Below are 24,856 nucleotides of genomic sequence, written 5' to 3'. Positions count from 1 at the left end.
GCTAAAAGCGGCGTAACACCCAACTCACTCACCCAGTCCACACCTACCCTTTATAGTCCTGTAATAAGCTTACTTTAAAGCTATGGAACATTATACATATATATTTTCCTTGCGAAAACAAAACTGTTCAGTGTAATTGTGTAAAATACTACTACAACCAACAAACAGAATCAACATTTAATCCTGGAGTATATATACAGAGTATATCACAATGCCCATAACATTTCTGTTACACGTACAAAATGCCCACATATTAAATACGGAAAAGACCCGTCACAGCCATAGTCCTAAGCAGAACAAGAAACAGTTCCTCCCAACAACGTCCTGGTGCCACATGTATGTGCCAGCCTTGGAATGGGTGTTCCTGGTTACTTTGACCTTGGACAGAAGCACCAGAAGATCAGCTCGAAGAGGATTTCCAGGAACTCGGCCAAACTGAGAACAGATGCACCAATCCACAGACCCATCGTTCCACCAATATCAGACAAGAAGCGCTCAGTCTGGAACAAAAATTATGATGGAAGGTTAAACTGCTTATAATTTCCGTCCATTAGCTGTCATTGAGCAAGAGTTACACCCCTTTGACGTACAAGAAACCTATGCTAGTGGGTTTGACTGCTGATGTGCTCATATTATGTCATCAGGTTTGTCATCTCCATACAGGGGCGATGGGGTAGCCTACTGGGTAAAGCGTTTCCTCGTCACGTCGAATACCTCGGGTTCGATTCCAATACAATGAAACCGATTTCTGGAGTCCCTCGCAGTGTTGTTGCTGGTATGTTGCTAAAAGTGGCGTAAAATTAAACTCACTCACTCAGTCTGTTATCTCAGTACCCGTACTGATGGATTTCACACGAGTGAATCACACACTAGTTTCATGCTTCACTGCACTCATTTAACTATACCATCTGCTAATCGTGTCTTGATATCCAAATTTTACCCCTCACCATTTTGTCCTGTCCAAATTCGCCCTATTTTGTTAGCTACCCTACTGCAGGAAGATATATGTAACATGCCCTGCTATCGATTGTACTGTATTGCTTATTTGCACCTATCTCAAAGACTACATACATGCCTGTTTCAAAGAGGCGTGAATTGGCCCAAAGTGGTTAAATCATTCCGCTTGTCACACCATCACAGAGAAGGCCTGAGTGTTCTTTTATTCCCCACAGGGTAAAGTGCTTTAAGTCCATTGCTGGTGACCCACCCCCTGATATAGTTTGAATGTTGTTAACAGTAGTGTTAGAGTATCGAAGAAACAATTCGAATACAACAACAACAAAAACCAAATTAATTGTATTTTCCATCCACGATGTGATTGCTCAAAGGACACAGCATATTTTGCCTTTTCTGCACTGATATAATAAAACAGTAATGTCAATATGATAAAAAGTGAGACATACACAAGTTACAATCTGGAATTCTATATTTGGTTCGACAATACATGGATATGACAGTTAAAACGTTCTACGTTTCATCAATAACTCACGTCATAAAAGGGCTCTTCTTTTACACTTTCAAAATTCAAGCTGTGGAAATAAACCTTCAGTTTTAAGAAAGACGATCTGAAACAGAAAATACATTCTCATCGTCATGATGCTGCTGATATACTCTATATAAAACTATGGGTGGTGGGGTAGCCTAGTGGTTAAAGCGATCGCTCGTCACGCCGAAGACCCGGGTTCGTTTCCCGTCATGTGTGAAACGATTCTCACCAGTCAAAATATGACTGAAATACTACCGACGAGAATTAAACTGAACACTAAAGTCTGATTACATTCTACAGCCAGGTTTGGGTTAGGTTTAGGGGTATGTCAGGGGGCCGTATCCCGACCACCACGTATCCCCGATATATTTATGATTCGGATTAGTGTCAACACCCCTTCACTCAACGGCCCTATTTTAAATTGTTTCGAAAAATACTGATTTCAAATCTTCAGTCTACAAGTATGTTACTCACGTTCTTATGTCGACGTTTTCAAAGTCGTAGCTGCTGTAGGAACACTTGGGACTTTCAGGTTCGATCTTACATGCTTGCTGTTCTAACGCCCGCTAAACGAGTAAACAAAGCACACTGGTTCAGCCATAGGAATATGACACTGCATCATTACGACGACTCAGGGTCAACAACATGTACAGGTACGTAATATTGTTAAATGTATCAAGTAAATGTAATCAACAAATTGCTCAGACATGTTCACATTTACTGTTATTAAACAAGTGATCAACTCCTGGGTAGGACAATGTCACATTTACTGTTATCAAACAAGTTATCAACTCCTGGGTAGGACAATGTCACATTTACTGTTATCAAACAAGTGATCAACTCCTGGGTAGGACAATGTCACATTTACTGTTATCAAACAAAGATCAACTCCTGGGTAGGACAATGTCACATTTACTGTTATCAAACAAGTGATCAACTCCTGGGTAGGACAATGTCACATTTCATTTACTGTTATCAAACAAGTGATCAACTCCTGGGTAGGACAATGTCACATTTACTGTTATCAAACAAGTGATCAACTCCTGGGTAGGACAATGTCACATTTACTGTTATCAAACAAGTGATCAACTCCTGGGTAGGACAATGTCGCATTTACTGTTATCAAACAAGTGATCAACTCCTGGGTAGGACAATGTCACATTTACTGTTATCAAACAAGTGATCAACTCCTGGGTAGGACAATGTCACATTTACTGTTATCAAACAAGTGATCAACTCCTGGGTAGGACAATGTCACATTTACTGTTATCAAACAAGTTATCAACTACTGGGTAGGACAATGTCACATTTACTGTTATCAAACAAGTGATCAATACTGGGTAAGGACAATGTCACATTTACTGTTATCAAACAAGTGATCAACTCCTGGGTAGGACAATGTCACATTTACTGTTATCAAACAAGTGATCAACTCCTGGGTAGGACAATGTCACATTTACTGTTATCAAACAAGTGATCAACTCCTGGGTAGGACAATGTCACATTTACTGTTATCAAACAAGTGATCAACTCCTGGGTAGGACAATGTCACATTTACTGTTATCAAACAAGTGATCAACTCTGGGTACGACAATGTCACATTTACTGTTATCAAACAAGTTATCAACTCCTGGGGACAATGTCACATTTACTGTTATCAAACAAATCAAGTAGGACAATCACACTGTTATCAAACAAGTGATCAACTCCTGGGTAGGACAATGCCACATTTACTGTTATCAAACAAGTGATCAACTCCTGGGTAGGACAATGCCACATTTACTGTTATCAAACAAGTGATCAACTACTGGATAGGACAATGTCACATTTACTGGTATCAAACAAGTTATCAACTCCTGGGTAGGACAATGTCACATTTACTGTTATCAAACAAGTGATCAACTCCTGGGTAGGACAATGTCACATTGACTGTTATCAAACAGGAGATCAAATACTGGGTAATCAAGCAAGTGATCAACTACTGGGTAGGACAATGTCACATTTACTGCTATCAAGACAGTGATCAACTCATGGGTAGGACAAGGTCATATTTACTGTTACTGTTATAAACTACTGGGTGGGACCGATCCGCATTTACTGTTATCAACAATTGTTTCATTGGGTTGTAACATTGAAAACCTCAGGTAAGCTTTAAAATACCTTTGAGTAGAGGGGGACGTTTTGAAATTTGAGAAACAGTTTAAATGAACAATTGCCCCGCTTATGCATGTGTTTGTGATCAGTGTCCCTGGTCGGCAGGATACCTGGTATCATATTTATAAAATAGTGATTCATTAAAACATGTTCATGACTTTTGGTAGATATTTCACACGAATACGGCAAGAATTTTGTCGGTTTTAATGACAGGTATGATGCCATGTAATTAGATGTAAAGTCAAGCATAAAGGAACGAATGTATTTGCATATACGTACAATGTGTCTGAGCACGGGCCACTGTCTGGATGAGAAGGTTGTTTGATATACCTTCTCTCTGCAACACAAACACATGCGTATGTTTCGAAACGACTAATCTTTTATTCTGTATAAATCCATACCCGAGACGTCTAGCCAAATGGCGGCAATCTTTACATGGTTGCTTGGACCAGACAATTCAGTGCTCTGTCTGGATTGAGAGTGAGAGATAGAGATAGGGCGAGAGATGGAGAGAGAGGGCGAGAGAGATAAAGAGAGAGAGAGATACACAAAGAGAGGAGAGAGAGAGGGGGTGGAGACAGAGAGCAGTACTGGTTCTAGCAGTACTGTGGTTGCAGCAGGAGAAAGGGCGAGAAAGAGAGGGGGGCAGGGCAGAGAAGACAGGGAAGGACGAACCAGAAGTGAGGGAAGAGGCAGAGAAAGTGTATATGACAAAACGTCATAGCATATATGTCTGTGCCCACAATCTCATACAAAAAAAATCTTTTTCAGACAGACAGACAACAGATCTTTAGTCTTTAGATCTTTATAACACAAGCTCTACCTTATACAATAATTCAACATTTCTGTGCGAAGTAGCATACGGAATTTATGTCTAGACGGTTGGTTGTAGAAAAACTAAGGCAGATAATTTTCTCTTATTTCTAAATATTGAGGGCATATGAGTAATACATGGTACTCATCTTCTTGAGACAGATTACAAAATGGACATTGGATATTGGATATAACAGTTATTAAATTAGAGTTTTAAATTTCAATTTAAATGGTGCCGCTTGAACTTTGAAATTGTGAGCCTTACATCAATGTAAAATCTTTTTTTTTTCAATTGAATCACATCTCAACATAACTGGAGTACCGTTAAAAGCGGCGTCTACCAAAAAGACACATGCACATGCTGAATGAAACTTAAAGTTACATCAACAAACAAACACAAAAGAGCCTTGACACATAATGCTGTTGAAAATAAATCACCAAGAGCGTACTCACACACAAGGGGTGCCGCACTTGCAGGTATCCACCCCCTTGCCACTGTCCACCACATACTTGTTCTGTACTCGGTCCTGACAGTTCCACTCTGAAGAGGGTAGTGTATAGCTTAGACAGTAGTTTTATTATAATCACTCTTGCTTGACAACGGTATATGCATCTATACCGAAATGTCGTATCATATGTTATGAATCTGTTGCCAGTAATAAAGTATCTTACTTTCTTTCTTATAATCATTTTGATTGTTGGTGATATCTAGAAATTATCTGATCGTGTATTAACAGAACCATTGGTCTAAATAGATCATATTTATTATATAGAACTTCAGTGCAAAAGAATAAGCAATATTATCGCTACATAGAAAGAGTAAGTGTGTGTGTGTGTGTGTGTGTGTGTGTTGGGTTTTTACGCCGCTTTTAGAAATATTCCAGCAAGGTCACGGCGGAGCATACCAGAAATGAGCTTCACATATTGCACCCATGTCACGTAGAAAGAAGTTCGGTTTGATGTAATGTGAAAACTATGTGCATACCCTAAACGTATTCCTGTGTTAGTGATGCATGTCTTGATAGACGTATTGACGACACTTCTGTAAACCCTAAACTTATTTCTGTGATAGTAGTGCAGGTCTTGATAGACGTATTGACGACATTTCTGTAAACCCTAAACTTATTCCTGTGTTAGTGGTGCAGGTCTTGGCAGAGGTCTTAACTATTTCTGGACGACTAACCTTTGTTGGTGTTGCAGATCTTGACAGAGCTGTTGAGTTGACTCTCGTCCTCTGGTCGACACTTGCATATATCTATCACCAGATTTCGTTGACAAAACTCCCGACACGCCTTGTAAATAACAACATTTAACACCAGTAAACAAACATACTTTAGGGTGGCTACAAGTCACTATTTAAATTAAAAATTACGTGTTAAAAATATTCTCTCTTAACAAAAAGATAACTATCAATAACAATAAAAATATTGTGACAAAGTATCGCAACACCTATGATTTTCACCCCTTATATATTGTTATTGTTTGTTCGTATGATTATTTAGACCCTCCGGGTGCACCATACACTGATTTTACATATCCACGTGCTGCGATTAAGGAGATATTTCGTTTTATATATCAAGTTTCAGCGTTCAGGTCGACCGCGGGAGACCACTCATGGGGAGGATACAGCCCTTCTCAGAATCATAAGATTTCATCTGTTATGTCGAGTTGGAAGTTGAAAACAGAGTAGCGTCCGCGTTGTTTGTCCAACAGAACGTTCCGAGGTCACCTTGGTCCATCCGGGTTATCCCCAGAGCACAAAGCGGCAGTGGTTTAGTAGGGCGGAACACAGACCAAAATAGGCCGAATCGTTCACTTTGTAATACAAGCACCAAATTTGGCATGATTGCTCACCATGGGCTCCCTGTTCAGAAAATAACGTTGGCCATTCAAAACTCCAGGATGGCCGCGTTTTTTCAAGATGGTCGCCATGGGTTTCGAGCTCGATATCGCTGGAATTTGACGCCAGGGGGAAGGGTCCACTGGTCGTACGAAAGTCCATTTCTTTGTTAATGACTGATGGATGAGTCGTGTTTGGTGCCTCGGAAACACTGTATTAATATCTTGGAGCAGGCACCTTTTTGCGGGGGTTTATTGTTGGTGTAGGAATGCCTCTCATTTCACTGTAAACCTGGCCTTTTGACGATCAGAAAAAGGCTGAATAGACAACGAGACATCACTGACATCCTAGGCAGGGTCGTTGTACCACATATTGATGACCATCCTCTGAACGCAAGGTCAGAATTCGTGTATGACAATGGTAGGCCACATCGTACACGTACCTTTAGTGATTTCTTACGTCAAGAGGTGGTCGCAACTCTTCCTTGGCCCGCCAGCTCTCAATCCCAGAGCATGATTGGGACATTATGGCTCGCAGGAAACGCCACAGAGATCCTCCAGTTCAATATCTTCAAGTAATGGAACGCAATACATCATCGTAAGATTCAATGGGCTGGAGGGCCAGGGATGTTATTCCTGTTGGTGGAGGTTGAAATAGACATTGTGCCCGGTCATGGATACTTGGGTGATTTCATGAGGATTGTATGCCAGATTCTTGAAAATAGCCGCACATGTTAACGCCACACGACCATAGTTATCAGCACTTCAAAATGAGTCAGTTTGTGTCGTGTTGGCTTCTCTGAATAGACTACAGATTTTCGTTCTATTTGCGTTTCTAAAGATTTGCTATTTATTCATTCCTTGAGGGTCAGTTTATCCTATTTGTAAATTATATTCAGCTTTAGGGAAGTTTCTTTGCTATGGTTAGTGGTAATTTATAACACATAACTATACCATACTATGAAAAAATGCGTGGTGTTGCGATACTTTTTTCTATGTGTATAATTCATGGAGCGTCTAAATAGTCAACCATATTGCAGGCAATACGGGTATTTTACGGATGGTGCGTTTTGTTGTGATGTTTCAAAACATAAACACCATAGGACTCCTAAACAGAGCAAAACCTTTTGTAAAATGAATCACGTTTTAATTCATTGCTACATGAAATTGCTATTTTCATGATGCGTTTCTTTTTTTTGGAGAGTATATATACCAAATTCACACACTATCACGTGATACAATAAAACGATAGAACTCTTACACAGACAGATTGTGTACACATCCTTCGCCTCGGCTGTTGACATATATATAGGCTTGTACTCACCCTCTCTGTGTAAGCCACACCGAACTTCTTCTTGAAAATCAGGCTGTCGTTACATTTGCCGTAATCTCCCCCCCGAGTCGTTGAATCGTTACCTATTGTCACCAGGAAACAAAGCAGTCTTTACATGTCTCGGGATTATGCATACCCTGGTATTAAGGATGTTAAAGGGACCGTTGTGCTTATGACTTGAGGTATGACGGAATACTCCGCCATTATCTTGCACAGTAAGTCCTCTGCGCAAACACTCAAAGTATATTCACTTAACACATACGCACAAAAAGATATTCCAATGAAAGGACTGTACTTCCGACCACAGGGGCGTGTCATGCTTAGAAACAGCGTTAGAAAGATATATAGGTATATAGACCCTACCCTAGTACTATATAAAAGGAAAGGGATGTAACGACGGAACCAACCCCTCCTCAATCTAAGTTAGATTTCACCACGTAAACTATTTTTAAGGCCCCGTTAAATGTCAAGGCCATCTATGGCCGACAAGTGAGTATGATTGCCGATGGTTTTGGAGAAAATGCCTGCTTACTGTCGAGGAAATGATTTGTAGATGTTGCAATAAGTTTTTAGACCCGTGGAATGCCGCTGCCGATCGAACCTAGCCCTACATAGGTGCTGTCAACGTGGATGGAATTAATAAACGAATTTAAAAGGTGAGTTTTCGCTGTCTTGGGTGATCCATGATTTTGGCTTGGAATTGCGGAGGTAGCTGTTTTCGGTGAGTCGTGGCGTATAACTTTTGAAATAATGATCCGATTGTGACCATTTATAGCTCATTTTGTAGGGAAAGCATCTCGCTTTTGATCCGTAGGCCTCGACGGGGCCTTAAAGATAGTTTACGTGGTGAAATCTAACTTAGATTGAGGAGGGGGTGGTTCCGTCGTTACATCCCTTTCCTTTTATATAGTACTAGGGTAGGGTCTATATACCTATATGTCTTTCTAACGCTGTTTCTAAGCGTGACACGCCCCTGTGCTTCCGACATAGGCACAGAGTTGTAAGTGAATTTATGCAGTTTATAAATACATCGAAGTTAAAAGTAAGAATCGACATCGACACGTTTGTAAGTTTAATTTTTGACTCACCAACGTCTAGAAAGCTGATCAAACAATTGATACAGGCAAAGATGGGGTTGAAGACAGACAAAATGGAGGGGATAGTGGGTGTCGAGCATGTACAGGAAGTATACACGACGTACCAGTTTCAGGGCAATACTTGTCTCAGAACCCGCTGAGACCGTGAAGCCTTCTGACCCGGGAAAGGGGCGTGTCCCGTTGTCGTGTATCACCACCCTCAGGCCGTACCCCGTCTTGAAAGTTTCGATAAATTCCTCGGATTCAAGATTGATGACCATTGATAATCCTGGTAGAAACATCCACAAACATTACCGGAAAAACATATATTATCATGATCCAAATTATTAGGTTTTCCGGCAACATGTCAGTTATGAGTGTGCCGTCTGTACATATTCGGGGGCGGTGGGGTAGCCTAGTGGTTAAAGTGTTCGCTCGTCACGCCGAAGACCCGGGTTCGATTTCCAACATTGGTACAATGTGTGAAGCCCATTTCTGGTGTCCCCTACCGTGATATTGCTAAAAGCGGCTTAAAACTATATTCATTCACTCACTGTAAATATTTGACCAGACCAGGTGACGTTAAGCAACGTCGGTCACGGAGAAGACTTGGATGGGTGACCGTGTTTGGCATCTGAGAGTTTCTAGGACTTCAGTCCTGCCACACAACGAAGTCTCACCTCAGGCAAACGGTGTGTTCAAAATTGCTAAAATTGTTCACCCAGCAGAAAATGGGTAACCGTTGGGATAAGTCATATGACTGTTAACCTCCTAGCGCCTCACAGGTAGCTTGGGTTATCCGGGGTAATAATGTCCACCATGTTGTATGCGCTTAGAGCATGTCCCTGCGTTATATAAGAGGCCATATTATCATTATGACGTGCTATCAAGCAAATCAGAATAAAGAACGTGTAACGAACAATATCACGGTTGGGGACACCAGAAATGGGCTTCACACATTGTGCCCATGTGGGGAATCGAACCCGGGTCTTCGGCGTGACGAGCGAACGCTTTAACCACTAGGCTACCCCACCGCCTTCATTAAAGGAACAAGTAACTGTCTAAGTATATGAATTACAGTGAGTTAGTTGAGTTTAACGCCTCTTTAAAAAGCCCGAAGTCATCTTAGCACTCAGACTTTGACCAAGTTGGTGAAATAAACGAGTAGTGAGTGAGTGAGGTTTTACACCGCTTTTAGCAATATTCCATCAATATCACGACGGGGGACACCAGAAATGGTGTCATACATTGTACTCATTTGGGGAATAGAACCCGGGTCGTACGCGTGGCGAGCGAACGCTTAAACTACTAGGCTACCCCACCGCCCCAAATAAACGACTAAGAGGCAAACCGGAACTCGATTCCACAATCATAGGTGTCTGGTGAGCCCAAGGGACATAACTCTACACAGCGAAATACGAACCCTGAACAACTGAACCACCCATTCTCCCTTCAGAAATAGAGGCCCGACGGTGTGTGTTCTCTGACTTAAACATCCCTCTGTAAAATAATCTCTACTTGCAATTAAAAAAATAGTTCTATCTTATTATTTCAGTGCACATTAATTGATACATGTTGGTTCAAGGTAATGTAACATAAAAATAACAATTCGTCCATTTGTTCAAAATTGTTCAAACAGGGACGTGCGTTAAAAAACGAAAAATAATGTATGACAGCCTTTTGTTTTGTTATTAGAACTATCGAAACGGCAAAACTATCGCAGCTTTCTATGGAAAGTACATGCACTGACGTTCTACAAAGAAGTAATTATCTGTCACTCAATATACCAGCATGCTTAAGGGCCGTGCAGTGTTATCACTGATACAGGTCGAGCTGAATACAAACATGGAACCAGGCATATGTTTAATGACTGTTTAGGTAGATACAACAGCCAGGAAGGTTGTAAATATTGTAATTTTGCCTGATGTGGTCAAACGTATTTTGGTTTTTCTTGGTTTAATACAGCCATTAAAGAAAGAAAACACAAGCTAATTGCTGCTCAAATCAGTCAGTGTAAAGCTTAAATGTTTCAAACAATGAACTGACTGCTACACATTAATGGACGTTGGAAGAAACAGGAATCAATCAAATATCACCCAAGTTGATAAAGCCGTTTGTTGGTTTTTCCTTAGAGGTAGGCATCGGATATATTCTAACACGAATTATATACTCAGTACAATATAATTACAGTACAACCAGAAATTATTGAGAAGTTAAAGATTGTAAAAAAAAAAAATTTTTCACTCATTACTCACGTATTCAATGTGAATATTAGCAGAACATAACTCCACATTCAAAGACAGGTGAACAGTTAGTATTTTGTCAAGGCACCATTGGCAGCAATGCAGGCTTCAATGCAGCGGGGCATACTACTGATCAAAGAAGTTAGAAAGTCGTGGTCCATGCTGTCCCAATATCGGACCACCTCTTCTTTCATTTCAGCAATATTTGTCAGATTTTTCTTATTGACACTTTCCTTCATAAGTTCCCAAACATTTTCTATTGGCTTTAGGTCAGGGCTATAGCTTGGCCAATCTAATAACGTCATATTTTGGGTCCGAAACCAGGCCTGTGAATGCTTTGAACGATGTTTTGGGTCGTTGTCCTGCTGGAAAATCCAAAAATGTCCATAACACGTGAGCAGATGGAAGGAAATGTCCCTCGAGAATATCTGTGTACCGCTCACTGTTCAGATTCCCTTCAAATACACAGAGGGGTGTTGCCCCTAACACAGATATGCCACCCCACACCTTAATTTTCGGACTGTACTTTGGGCGCTGATACAAATGCTTTTTAGTTTGTTTGGTCCAGAATTTCAGTGTATTAAGAAACAGACACACAGAACTTTCATCTGAGAAAATCACATTGTCCCAGTTAAAATTTCTATGCTGTAAGCACCAGTTCAACCTTCGCTCCTTTTGTTCAGATTTCATGATCGGTGATGGATTTCTTCGACTTTTCTGCCAACCATTGCATGTAGCTCAGTTCTAATTGTCTCCTTACAGACAGCCACAGTTCCTCTATCAATCATATCCAGCCTTAAGTTTCTAAACTCTTTCAGTTTGTTTTTAGAAACAAGAATACCAAGCCGCCTCCTGTCACCGACAGTCAATTTTCTGGGCCTACCTGCGCCTCCCTGGTGCTCAATGCCATATCCATTTGCAATATTTTTCAAAACACGATAAACAGTGGACAAAGGGATGCCTGTTCTACTTGAAATCACTTTAGCTGATCTGATGTCCTTGTTATAATACTCTAAAATCAACTTCCTCTTCTCTAAATCATCCATACTGAGGATCACTGAAAATGTCGTCTGCTAGCAAGTAAACAAAGGGGGATAACTCTTCACAAACTAATGAAAAAGGATTAACGGAGTTGTCTCTCTTGAATGAAACCAAGCACTTGATAGCTGGTCAAGGTTGTTTCAGTTAGAGGGGCTGTAGGATAGCCTAGTGGTTAGCGCGTTCGCTTGTCACGCCGAAGACCCGGGTTCTATTCCCTACATGGGTACAATGTGTGGTGTTCTGGTGTCCCCGGACGTGATATTGCTGGAATATTGCTTAAAGTGGCGTAAAACCAAACTCATTCACTCACAAGATCTTATCCATGAAACACCTGATGTCTCACATGGACATGGGACGGTCACGTGGTTTGTAGTTATCGCACCCGCGTAATTATCTCCCTGGGCTTTGATTTTCGAACATTTCGATTTTCATTAACATTAACTTACGACTAACTTAGCGCTATGAGAGCTTCGAAAATCTAGGCCCTGCTCCTTACCTGATTCAGGTCCGCTTTTCGTGGCCTGTAGCCCTTTGCTCCTGAGTGTGAAGCAGTTCCCAAGATCATTGGACAGAAACGTCGTGAACTTGCTGGTAAGAAACGTTTGAGGCATCTTAAAGATGATTACAATATCCAAGGCACCAGTCATTAACTGGATTCTGCTTCAGTAAAATCTCCATGTTCTGTGTCAGGTATATCGGATTACCCACAATATTATGTTTGTATTTGTGGCATATTTTCTGGACAAAGGCAAGCATACTTGTTTATATGAATACCTCGTTGCGATATTGCTGGAGTATTGCTCAAAGCGGAGACCCGTGAACGTCCCCGGGTTAGAATATTGGCCTTCAGTAACCCATGCTTGTCGTAAGAGGCGACTAACGGGATCGGATGGTCAGACTCGCTGACTTGGTTGACACATGTCATCGGTTCCCAATTGCGCAGATCGATGCTCATGCTGTTGATCACTGGATTGCCTGATCCAGACTCGATTATTTACAAACCGCCGCCATATAGCTGGAATATTGCTGAGTGCGGCGTAAAACTCAATTCACTCACTCACTCACTCACTCAAAGCGGCATAAAACCACAATCACTCACTCACTCATTCAGTTAAATACATAATTTCCGGAGATAATAAACTGCATCGCTCCAGCGAAATAACAACTCAATTGAAACCTCAAATTGTGGAAATGCTAATCCTTCACGGATTAAAACTCGACCCTTGTTAGGGCGCGACAATGTCTTAATATACACAATGCTAATAGAAATTCGGGAGTTATCGAGTACTATAGCCTATTCTATTGTCATTACATATATATTCACATATAACGTCTTTGCCTACCTGGCATCGCAGCTTCGTCCATTGAGGGAGCACTCAATCAGCATAGATTCAAGGTGATGGCCAACGTCTTTACGAACCTCGCTAAAAGGAATAAGTTGAGGTTACCAGAATATCGCTGTAAATGGTTACCAGAATATCGTAACTATCATAAGTCATCCCACGAAGTCCTCCAAACTATGCTGCTCTATCCAGATGACATGATATGGCAGTGCCTTTGTGCTTAAATGGGATCAAACTGGCAGGGAAATCACTTTATCTGCTAAGATGCCAATTACAGACAATACTGCGATCACAAGGTCATGTATACAAACCAAAAAGAAGAAACATCACCCGATTTTTTACCTACGTGTGTTAATCCGTCACATAACCCACGAGACAGATCTTTATGTTTCTCTACCAAATCGAGCAACTAATTTCCGTTATAGCCTTATGTCCATGAAATCATTCGATGGACATCCCACGTGTCCAACTTAGGTCATTTTGGCACCAATTTTCAAGACGGCCGCCATATTTTCATTGCTTTTACAAGTCTAAGAAATACACATAAAATCAGAGTTAGGGAGGCCTTCTTTCCTTTGCAAAAGTTAATCTGTAAAATCTATAGTATAACCATAGCAACGTGAATGATTGGAGTATTCCTTAACGTCTTTTGAGTAGTAAGGTGCAAAAGTAAGACATGAATGTTTTGTTTCTCACGGGTATTCTGCTGCCAGATAGTTGGCAATGAGCTCCCTCCTCACATAGAAGGTGTCCAGACCGCCTGCCTCCTCTTCGTAACAACCACTCTCGTCACACACGTATTCCGTCTCCGTGAACTCGCTCAAGTCCACGGTGTTGGTGATGTTCACACATTCCTACAGAGACGTAAAGATAAGACCATCACCTGTAAACCTCAAGTGTAACTGACGTCATGTCACATAGGCAAGTGCTATTGGTGGAGAAGTGTAACTGACGTCCCGTTACAGTGAGTGAGTGAGTGAGTTTGATTTTACGCCGCTTTTAGCAATATTCCAGCAATATCACGTCGGGGGACACCAGAAATGGGCTTCACACATTTTACCCATGTGGGGAATCGAACCCGGGCCTTCGGCGTGACGAGCGAACGCTTTACCCACTAGGCTACCCCACCGCCCCTCCTGTTACAGAAGCAACCCTGCTATTGGTGTGTATGGACGTGAAGTATAGATAAATATTTCTATATATGACATCGAAAAAGCTTAAAGTAGTCTGGAGGTTTCTTCCTTTATTTTACCCGTTGTCTTTTGTAATCACAGTTGATAAATAAATAAATAAATAAATAAATAAATGACCACGACAATGATGATAATGTATTCAACGCCCCTACATAAGCTAAACACATCATTCAGATTTCTAATGTCATTAAAGCAAAATCACTTGAGAGCACCAATCAGTTGGTTGGTGGGTTGGTTGCTTAACGCCACACTCAGCAATATTCCAGCTATATGGCGGCGGTCTGTAATAATCGAGTCTGGACCATACAATCCAGTGATCAACAGCATGAGCATCAATCTACGCAAATGGGATACGATGGCTCGCGTCAACTAAGTCAGCGAGCCTCATCACCCGATTCCGTTAGTCGCCTCTTACGTCAAGCATGTGTTACTGAAGATCAATTCTAACCCTGATCTTCACGGGTCGCACAAATCAGTAACTTATCGCAGAATCTCTTTACCAAACATAAGAACAGTTATTATTAAGATAAAAGATTTCTGAAGTCAGCGTTCGCTACTGACAGAGAGGAGTGATCGGAAAGGTACAGAAGAGACAATTCTTACGTTTAAAGCAAAAGGTAATTAAGAAAGGGCAAGGAAGTTAAACACTGCATCATGTAAGGTCCGATTTTGCGGCAGTAAACCTTGAAGTGAGATATGAATGGTTTGGATCAAGCCCTTGGACCAAGAATTCTAACGGCGAAGAAACTGAGACAAGCAGCCTGACGAACACAACTCAGAGAAACACCCTTGCCCTACCCACCCGTACCAACAGAGGTTATAATAAGGAACTATATCTCGATAATGGCGTACTTCACTCTGGTATTCAGTGGGGATTTCGAGGGTTTTCTGAAGCTCGCAACTGAGCAACTTCGCCTTGGACAGCTTGATAGGGTTCATGTTGCAGATGGTGACGGCAGGGAAGGGCAGTGCAGTGAAGCCAAGTTTCACCGACGTCTTAACGGGGTACTTGTAAAACGTCGTGAAGAGTTCGACTAGCTGAATGATCATCACTGTCGTTGCCCCAAGAAAGAACAATGTCCACATAATCTGAAAATACGCAGATATGTTCATGAGAAAGTAACTTTCGAGTGGCTGTTATCTTCTCTTTGGCATTGATAGGATAATTTACAAACGACATGAAAAACTGATCAACTTTGAACTTCGCACTCTTACAGTGTTACAGTGGAGGGGGTATCGACGTTTCCGTGGCTCTGAACAGTTTTTCTGTCGAAGGTAAGCCCGTATAGACGTGTAATGCAGGTATGGTGTTGACAAACCTATAAACATAATCAGGGTTGATTTTGGATTCGATCCCACGATCAAAGGCTTCAGACACGCAAATCTGTACGGCTAATTTTTTGGCGTCGATTTGACATATCGATTAACGGTTTTATAACATTCTGTAATTTGCACACGTGGCTGTGAACCCGATGGTCCTTGTCCCACAGTGTATGCCTGTGTGGGAAACGGACATTTAGCTTCGGTAGAACTAGTGAACAAGCGAAGATCCAGATACCTATTTATAAAAGAATTTGCTTTAAAGATTTTAGCTAAGAGTTATAATTATGTACGCATATGTTTTTATATATACATCTGTTTCTTTTTCTTGCATTTTTTACAGTAGCACACACACATTACAATTTATAATAATTAACAAACAAAGTAAACTTGACCAGTACTTATAAAACATGTTTGGTTATAATGGTTCTAAGAATAATTCCAAGCCAAAAGCAAACTGAAACTCTGAGAGTAACACATATTTCCGCCATTGGTCATAACCTTGGGAATCCCCGTTCAATATTTAAATCAATGATCAGTAATAAAATGTATTATATATTATCTACGGTAGCAGCAGTTAAAAACAGTGCACAGTTGTGAAACCTTGATTAATCAATTCAATTTTACTTTTGAAAGAATAAAATTTTAATGTGTTTAATTCATTTATAACTCACCTTTTATCTTCAGATATATCAGATAATGTTTATGGATAATGTTTCAAATACATTATTGAACACACGCGATAAAAACTGCACATTTCTTTTGTAAAAATCACCAATACATGTCCCTTTAAAGAGACTTGCATTTGCAATGGTGATGTATTGTCCCTAGTTTCAAGACTAAAACTACATGTACCAGTTCAGATCATGAAGTTAAAGAGATACTCAAAAACTGATTTCTTTCCATTCGTCGAGTGGCCACGGTGGGATCAAGGACAAGACTAGGGTGTACGCCTCCTTTGAAATCATTGGGGCACACAGTTCGTTTCCACCCGTTTTCACGAGTGTTTCAATGGTCATTTAATAAACTTTCAGGACAAGGGGGGATGGGGAATCTCTGCACACGCACACGCACACATGCGCGCACACACACATCTGGATCCGCCTTTCTAACTGGCTGATTTGGTGTTACCACATTCTCTAACGACGATGCTCATTCTGTCAACCACCGGTTTAACATATCAAACACTCTTATTACATGTGGTTTATGTTAATAACGATAGTAACCTGATCCCCCATCCATTCAAAATTGTCTCAAAACCACAGCTTACCTTGAATACAAGACGCGGCGACGCCCATATCTTGGGTATTCCCATAAACGACGTACTTTCTGCAAAGTACGTGAAGAACGTGACACATTTGCCACGTGGCTTTTCTTTCTCATCATTGTCGCTCGTGAAAACCTTGGGATTCTGGAGAAGAAATATAGTTCATAGGTCACAATGCCAATATCAGGGATCTTTCTTATGTGTCTGAATTCTGGACGAATGTGATCAGACATTGCCATGCCTTGAGAGTACCAGCCAAGGCAGTACCAGTATATCGCGATGCTATAAACGTACATGACAATGAGTGAGTGAGTGAAGTTTTATGACTACAATGTTAACAACAGTTCCAAATAATTGATCTCCAACAAACATGACCCATTGCTCATTCGCGCTTGTGCTGACATCCAGATTGCCGTGTTGTCATATACGTAGCTCCAATTCAACTTCCACAATGGCGATAGAAGGAATTAGTTATGCTAAAGCTATTATTATATATACATTTTCACTTTACACACCAGGTGTGGTCATTACCGTCGATATTTAGACTCGTAGATCGGTCAACTATTCACCCCGAGCTTAATGGCATGGTATTCGTGAACAACACATTGAAAGCCCACACACTCGTCATACCTGTGACCTTGGAGGACGCCATAACATGACAAAGAGTGAGTGAGTGAGTGAGTGTGGTTTTACGCCGCTTTTAGCAATATTCCAACAATATCACGGCGGGGACACCAGATATTGGCTTCCCACATTGCACCCATCGGGTCTTCAGCGTGACGCGTGAAAGCTTTAACCACTAGGCTACTTCACTGTCCCGTATGACAAAGACGATTGGGGAGTTTGAGTCGTGATTGAACTACTCACTACTCTATTTGAACCATATTTTGAACTTCGTCTGCGAGATCGTTTTTGTACCATATAACGTGAATGAACTTGTACTTTTATCGTACAGTTGAGCTCGTTCCTTTGTTAGGCTCCATGGGTGGACACTTTCAGCGCCGACTTTGCCAACATGTACTCGTGTTTATTCAATTCCCGTTTCCTTCTATTTGAGAGAAACCTCAGAAAGACTAGGATGTCAATAGTGTACTCTGCTGGGTCACAGTGGTTTTGATTCCTCTCAGCGCCTTTATCAATATCCAACTATACCCCAAATATACCCAGCTGTACCCCAGATATACCCAGCTATACCCCAAATATACCCAACTATACCCCAAATATACCCAACTATATCCGTAATATACCAGCTGTATCCCAAATATACCCGACAGTAACCCAAATATATCCAGCTGTACCCCAAATATACCCAGCTGTATCCCAAATATATCCAGCTATACCCCAGATATATCCAGCTATACCCAAGATATATCCAACTGTATCCCAAATATACGCAGTCCCCTCACTACTCTATTTGAACCATATATAGAGTTTGAACTTCGTCTGCGAGATCGTTTTTGTACCATATAAAGTGAATGAACTTGTACTTTTATTGTAGACTTTTTATCGTACTTTAAGCCCACTTTGCCAACATGAGTTTATTCAGTTCGTTTCCTTCTATTTCCTTAGGATGTCAATAGGTGGGTCCAGTGGTTTTGATTCCTCTCAGCGCCTTTATCAATATCCAACTATACCCCAAATATACCCAGCTGTACCCCAGATATACCCAGCTATACCCCCAAAAATACCCAACTATACCCCAAATATACCCAACTATATCCGTAATATACCAGCTGTATCCCAAATATACCCGACAGTAACCCATATCCATGTACCCCAAATATACCCAGCTGATATATACCCCATCCACTGTACTGTATCCCAAATATACCCCAGTCCCTCAAATATACCTACTCTGTTTTGAACCATATCAGTCCCCCCAAATATATCCGCTTTTACCTGTAAATATATCCAGCTGTAGCTCAAATGAACTTGTACTTCAAATTATATTCAGCTATAGAGTTCCATGGGTGGACATCCCTTTAGCTGTACCCCAAATATATCCAGCTGTTTCCCCAATATATCATGTATCCCAGATATATCCAGCTGTGTCCTGTATCCCAAATATTTCAGTCCCCTCACTACTCTATTTAAACCATATATAGAGTTTGAACTTCGTCTGCGAGATCGTTTTTGTACCTCACAGTTTCCTCAGTAAAGTTTCAGGAATATCCAAAACCTGCACATTGTTACGTTTACTGGCAGCTGACCTGTGTGACAATGAGTCGATCGTATCCCAGTTGCGTAGTTTGAGAGTTATACATGCATGATAAGAGGTGAAACTGGACGATATAATTGTACTCCTCTAAAGGAAAGAACATGTTTTTATTGTAAAGATTTTATTGAAGATGAATGTCATGTTTTACTGCAGTGTCCATTTTATTCTTTTGAAAGAGATGTCCTTTATAGTAAATGTGAGCAGCTTACTGTTAGGAATGTGTCATTTAGTGACGTTGATAAGATTATATTTTTACTGTCCAATCCACAAGTGTCTTTTAATACAGCCAAAACCTGCTTTCTAGTCTTACGGCGGCGACATGACCTTTGATACTCTTAACTTGGTACTGTAAATATGTATTATATATCCTATATATATTCCTTTAATTTTGTATTTTTATATGTTACATAGTCTCTCATAAGTCTGTAAAGATTGGCTCAACGTTCTATGGACATATGTGTGATGTTGAGTTATGATAAGGATCACAAACTCTCGCAGAAACTATTAAAATCACAATCCGATTGACAGAGAAGAAGAACATTGTGTCCGACTGTGTTGGAAGATCTTACGAAGAAATTGATTCTTAATTTGTATCCATCAGCTTGCTGCAACGTTTTAATCCTTGCCGCACACTTGGCTTCACCCTATTATCTCTTACTCGTTGTCTACTACCTGTTGTGGATAATGTCAATCTGCTCTGGGATTTCTTCAGTCTACAAGTACGCATCTCTTGAAACCAGCTTCGACGAGTCAGTGTGTGGGTAAACACTCTAAATTAACCTTTTCTTTTCTGTCCCGTCCAACACAGCATCACGGGTTTTCAAACGTGTTATGCTTGTGTAACGGCCATAACATTTCCGAAGCCAGACCACGGGCCTTCTGATCCGAAGTCGGACGCCTTTTCCACATGTCCAAAGATGTTAAGCTCATCAGCAAGCTGACACGGTAAGGATGTCACCTATGGGATGACTCCACGCCCTGCTACTTTTATTTGGAAAAATAACTTGGATCGAAAATGTTCATCCTGCAGCCGTAGGAATGCAAAAACGTCAAGTCTATAAAAGTGTGATAATATAATATGGGTCCCCATTGGCATGATTTGTGGGCTTGATTATTATCCACTTGCTTGACAATGACATTAGAATCTATGTCGAAACGTCGCTCATACAGAATAAGGACGTTGTATATCCATAACAATTGTCCCCATTCTTCATCTCCTCAACTTCTAGAATGCCAATCAGAGAAATTAATTATTATCGTCATTATTTTTATAGTTTTCGTTATATCGCATATTAAAACACATTGTAATATCAGTTTATGCTTGTGCAGTGGTAACCGTTTATCATCTACCTGTTCCTTTATTGCTTCTAGAATCCATTCCCCAAAGGGTATTTGCCAGCTTGTACACCAAATTGAAAGCTTTCACAAGCACACAGTGACACATCAAAATGATTATTTCAACGGTCATGTCGATACCCAAAGGAAGTTTTATTACCACAATGTTAGCCACAGCTCCAACTGATTAGTCTCCAACAATCATGACCCATATTTCATTCACGCATGTGTGAATCCAGATTGCCGTGTTGTCACATACATAGCTCTAATTCAACTTCCACAATGGCGATAGAAGGAGTTAGTCATGCTAAAGCTATTATTGTATATACATTTACTCTTTACACACCGAGAGTGGTCGTTACGGTTTAGAGCACAAGTAATACCATCGATGTTTAGAGCGTGTAGATCGGTCAACTATGAACCAAATGGCCTGGCAATCGAGAAAAACATGACACCACACCCACCCGTTTTAGCGGTGACCTTGATGGACACAAAGGTAGGGGTCACTGCCTGTCTCTTAAGGATTCCCTCCAAGAACCCCACCCCCACCCCACCACTCAGATACCACTTTCGTCTCAGAAATCTCCGCATGTTGTATCAATAGAAAAATAGTGCCAGGACACTGTAGCTCACTTGAATAGTGTAGTCGTTTAATGTCAACAAAGACAGTGAGTGAGTATGGTTGTATGCCGCTTTTAGCAATATTCCAGCAATATCACGGCTGGGAACACCAGAAATGGGCTTCACATGTTTTACCCATGTGGGGAACGAACCCGGGTCTTCGGCGTGACGAGCGGACGCTTTAACCACTAGGCTACACCACCGCCCCTCAACAAAGACAGACACGTAACGAATGGTAGTAATTTCCAAATAATTTCCGCAAAAATAACAATGACTAATGAGAAATTGGGTTTCTATTACGCTTCTTAATTCAAAAAAGTATTTATTTTGTTGATTCTATTACATTTAATTAAACCCATTTTCTGAGTTTGGGCAAATGTACTTGTACATATTCTGAGAAGGACAGAGAGAAAAAAGAGTCTATTACCCTTCGTAATGCCGTCAAAACGACACACATAAAGATTAACCCTTTTTAAAAAGTTTCGTTCTTGAATATAACTTGTTTGAACTGCATTTAAATTTGAAATAAATTCCCAGACAAAACCCGTTGGCACTTGAATGTTGGATGTGACCATCACAATGATCCAACAGTACCAGTCTTAAAACAGTCGTTAAAACACAGTGACTGCAAACTTAAGTGAGTGAGGGAATGAGTATAGTTTAGCACCGCTTTGGGCAATATTCCCAAACAACATCACGACAGAGACAACAGAAATGGGCTTCACACATAGTAGCCCTGAGGGGAATCGAACCTGGGACTACGTAACAATGAATGCTTTATCCACTATGCTACCCCACCGCCACTGCACACTTTACTCCAGGACGATTACCTCCAAATCATTAATTTCAACATCGATTAACCATTTCTTGATTGTTCATATTTAGTCACCTACGAACACAGTTTGGTTACATATTTAATAACCATGCAAACATTAAACCACACTACTGCCATTTGCATTTTTGATATCATTATCGGCTGATAATTTCCATAAGGTAATACAGAATGTCTGTCATGGCGGCCATATTGAAATTAGGATCAGAATTTCTTAAACAAACTGTCATTGGTAGACATATAAGCAAGTTTCGGTTTCATCAGCTCGGCGATTTCGAAAAAGCTAGCCGGACATACGGGCCATAAGAGAAGTCTTGGCAGATGCGCTAATCCAGGAGGTTTGTTTTGTTCTACATACCGTTGAATCATATATCAATGGTATAGGTGCGCGGTTATACCTATAATGGCGCGATGAGGTGTAAAGAGAGTGACCTTTGTTACGATAGGGTCCAAAACCGAGAGGAAAAGTTTCGCTGTGTTGAAACTGGTAGATGTTCTGACGGATGTTTTCACAAGAGGAAACAATAAGGAAGATCGGGGAGTGTCTCAAAACTGAAACAGATTCATGCTTAAGGCAAATGGTATATATACTGCCAAAAATGATAAAGTACAATGGGAATCATCACGACATATCTTCTTATCCATATGGTACAGGCAAATGAAATGACATGATTGTATCTGCTTGGGAGCAGGCAAACAGATCTAATAGGGTTTTTATGGTTTGTGTGGAGTCGTTGTAGGGGGTAAAGTTCAAAATCTGCAGTTCACAGCCAACGTTATTAATATCGAGTAAAACACCTGTGTTGGCATGACTTGCACGAATACGTCGAACCATGTTTCTGAATAGTAGACCAATGTCACCTGGATAAATATGGTTCCAATTTGCAGTGATCGAGATTGTGTCCAGTCCATCGCAAAACATTAGTGTTTTGCTGTTTGAGGAACTGAGTAGAAATCTTGGCACGGTGAACATGTGTATTGAACATGTACTTGTAACGTTGCCGAACACGGTGAGAAAAATTGCGCCATGATTGATGCAATGATGTTGTCCAGTTAGCGTTGAGCGCATTTGCCGATTCATTGTGATACCGCACCATAGCACAATAGACCCAACCCCAGACGATTATGGGGTACGACGTTCACGTCCATACAACGCTGATTAGGACATGTCCAAACTCGATTCCTTCGGACATGGAGGTCATGAACCAAGATTCGTCAGAAAACATGACATCAGCCAAACGTCGATTATCCCCGCCCTGAGGTCACCTCACCACTGATGCCTCTGATTCAAATGGTGTACCCTTGGTGGGATGATACGTGCACGTCGTGCTCCGCGCAAACGTCACCTGTGCAGACGACATAGTCTGGACAGGTACACCTGCACCAGTTATTTCATGTGGCCCAATTCACATAACCCACGTAAAACACTATCATCTAAAATATATATCCACTTAACATTTGCCCTGATCTATGGCACAATTAAATTCATTTTTATGTGAAATCGCATTATCATCATGCCATCTATCTAGATCTTATTGAATGCATGTTGTGTGTTGTGTTCGTATACCATTGTATCACCGCAGGTAGTTTTAGGAACGTGAACTGAACTGTTCTATAATCACCTATAGGATGCCGCGGTCCTCTGTGGTGAGACACTCGTTGTGAGACGCCTCCGGTGATACATTTACTTTGTTGATGGGTGACTGAATAGAGTGTATAGTATAAGTGTACAGGTCAGCCAGGCGTGGCGACCCCAGAATCCACCTCGCCATGTCTAACATACTAAACAGTCCATGTGAAGATAACATGGCGGTCATGTTGCCTTTTTTCGTTAATGACAACAATAAATGAATGATATGACTGCGAAACATTTGAAACTGTACATCCGAAAATTGCTCGTCTGATCATATTGATATAGGCATTTAAACTATAGAGATAAAGATTGACGGAAAAAACATATAAGCGTTTTCCTTTCATACAAATAGAAAAGACCATTGGGTTACCCGAACATCTGCCTTTGAACCGTCCTATTGCTCCCGGCTGTTTGAGCGACCACAGTGAGTGTGTAAGGTAAATCTGTGGATTTATGTCCGTGTTTTCTAAATATGTTTTTGTAATATCATATCACTGTGTGTGATTTTACGCCGTTGTAAACTCTATCCATCAACATCAAAGCGAGAGACATAAAAAATCGGCTTCACTCATCGTAGCTGTGTACCCCAAAACCTATCTATTTATCTGGAAGCCTTTATGTGTCATATTCTACATTCAGTCGCCAAGATCGTATCATACAATATGACAAAGTAAGACACATCTGACATAGGGTACAATGCCTTTACAGTCAGTACACACGTGTCTATGGATAGTAAAATACAGGTATGTAAATTATGTCTCCTAATATAAGTGTAGTCAACACTTACAGGTAAGTGGTAATCCGGTTTGGGTTCCCGATACCGAGGCTGGCCAGTTCTGAACACGTCCATCCCTGAGGGAGCCTCACGATACACACGAACCCGTCGCTATCCAATGTGTCCGCGTCACTGACGTTTCTACCTATACGGCGTGACAACAGCAGTTGGTGTTACTTTAGTTGTCCTCAGAGATCCACGATTCAGAAGTCTGGTAGGCTTGTCTTGCTTGCTGGATTGTCTTGGTTGTTTTCAGAACAGTATTTGTGTGTTGTTTATGTCGGGTATTTTTTCTCTGATTACATTTTGGGTACCTCTAGTACATTTTCCAAGA

At 40.9% G+C, this 24,856-nt stretch overlaps 1 protein-coding gene across 1 annotated transcript; it reads right to left on the bottom strand.

The window, feature by feature from the left end:
• Positions 1-165: 165 nt before the first annotated feature.
• Positions 166-24,621, bottom strand: LOC124291642 (amiloride-sensitive sodium channel subunit alpha-like). Its single transcript, XM_046728692.1, has 14 exons — positions 24,535-24,621; positions 17,112-17,252; positions 15,374-15,610; positions 14,025-14,182; positions 13,329-13,409; positions 12,482-12,573; positions 8,823-8,990; positions 7,617-7,708; positions 5,637-5,745; positions 4,907-4,994; positions 3,920-3,977; positions 1,961-2,052; positions 1,490-1,565; positions 166-500 (listed from the first exon to the last, which is right to left on the bottom strand). Exons 1-14 carry the CDS (start codon positions 24,595-24,597, stop codon positions 369-371), a joined length of 1,587 nt encoding a protein of 528 aa, XP_046584648.1. The 5' UTR covers positions 24,598-24,621; the 3' UTR covers positions 166-368.
• Between the last annotated feature and the right edge of the window lie 235 nt (positions 24,622-24,856).

This window comes from Haliotis rubra, unplaced genomic scaffold (genome assembly GCF_003918875.1).
Source record: "Haliotis rubra isolate DU_JTF1 unplaced genomic scaffold, ASM391887v1 Scf499, whole genome shotgun sequence".
Classification (NCBI taxonomy): domain Eukaryota; kingdom Metazoa; phylum Mollusca; class Gastropoda; order Lepetellida; family Haliotidae; genus Haliotis; species Haliotis rubra.
Note: the sequence above shows the minus strand (reverse complement) of the source record. Positions and strands in the feature narration are given on the sequence as shown.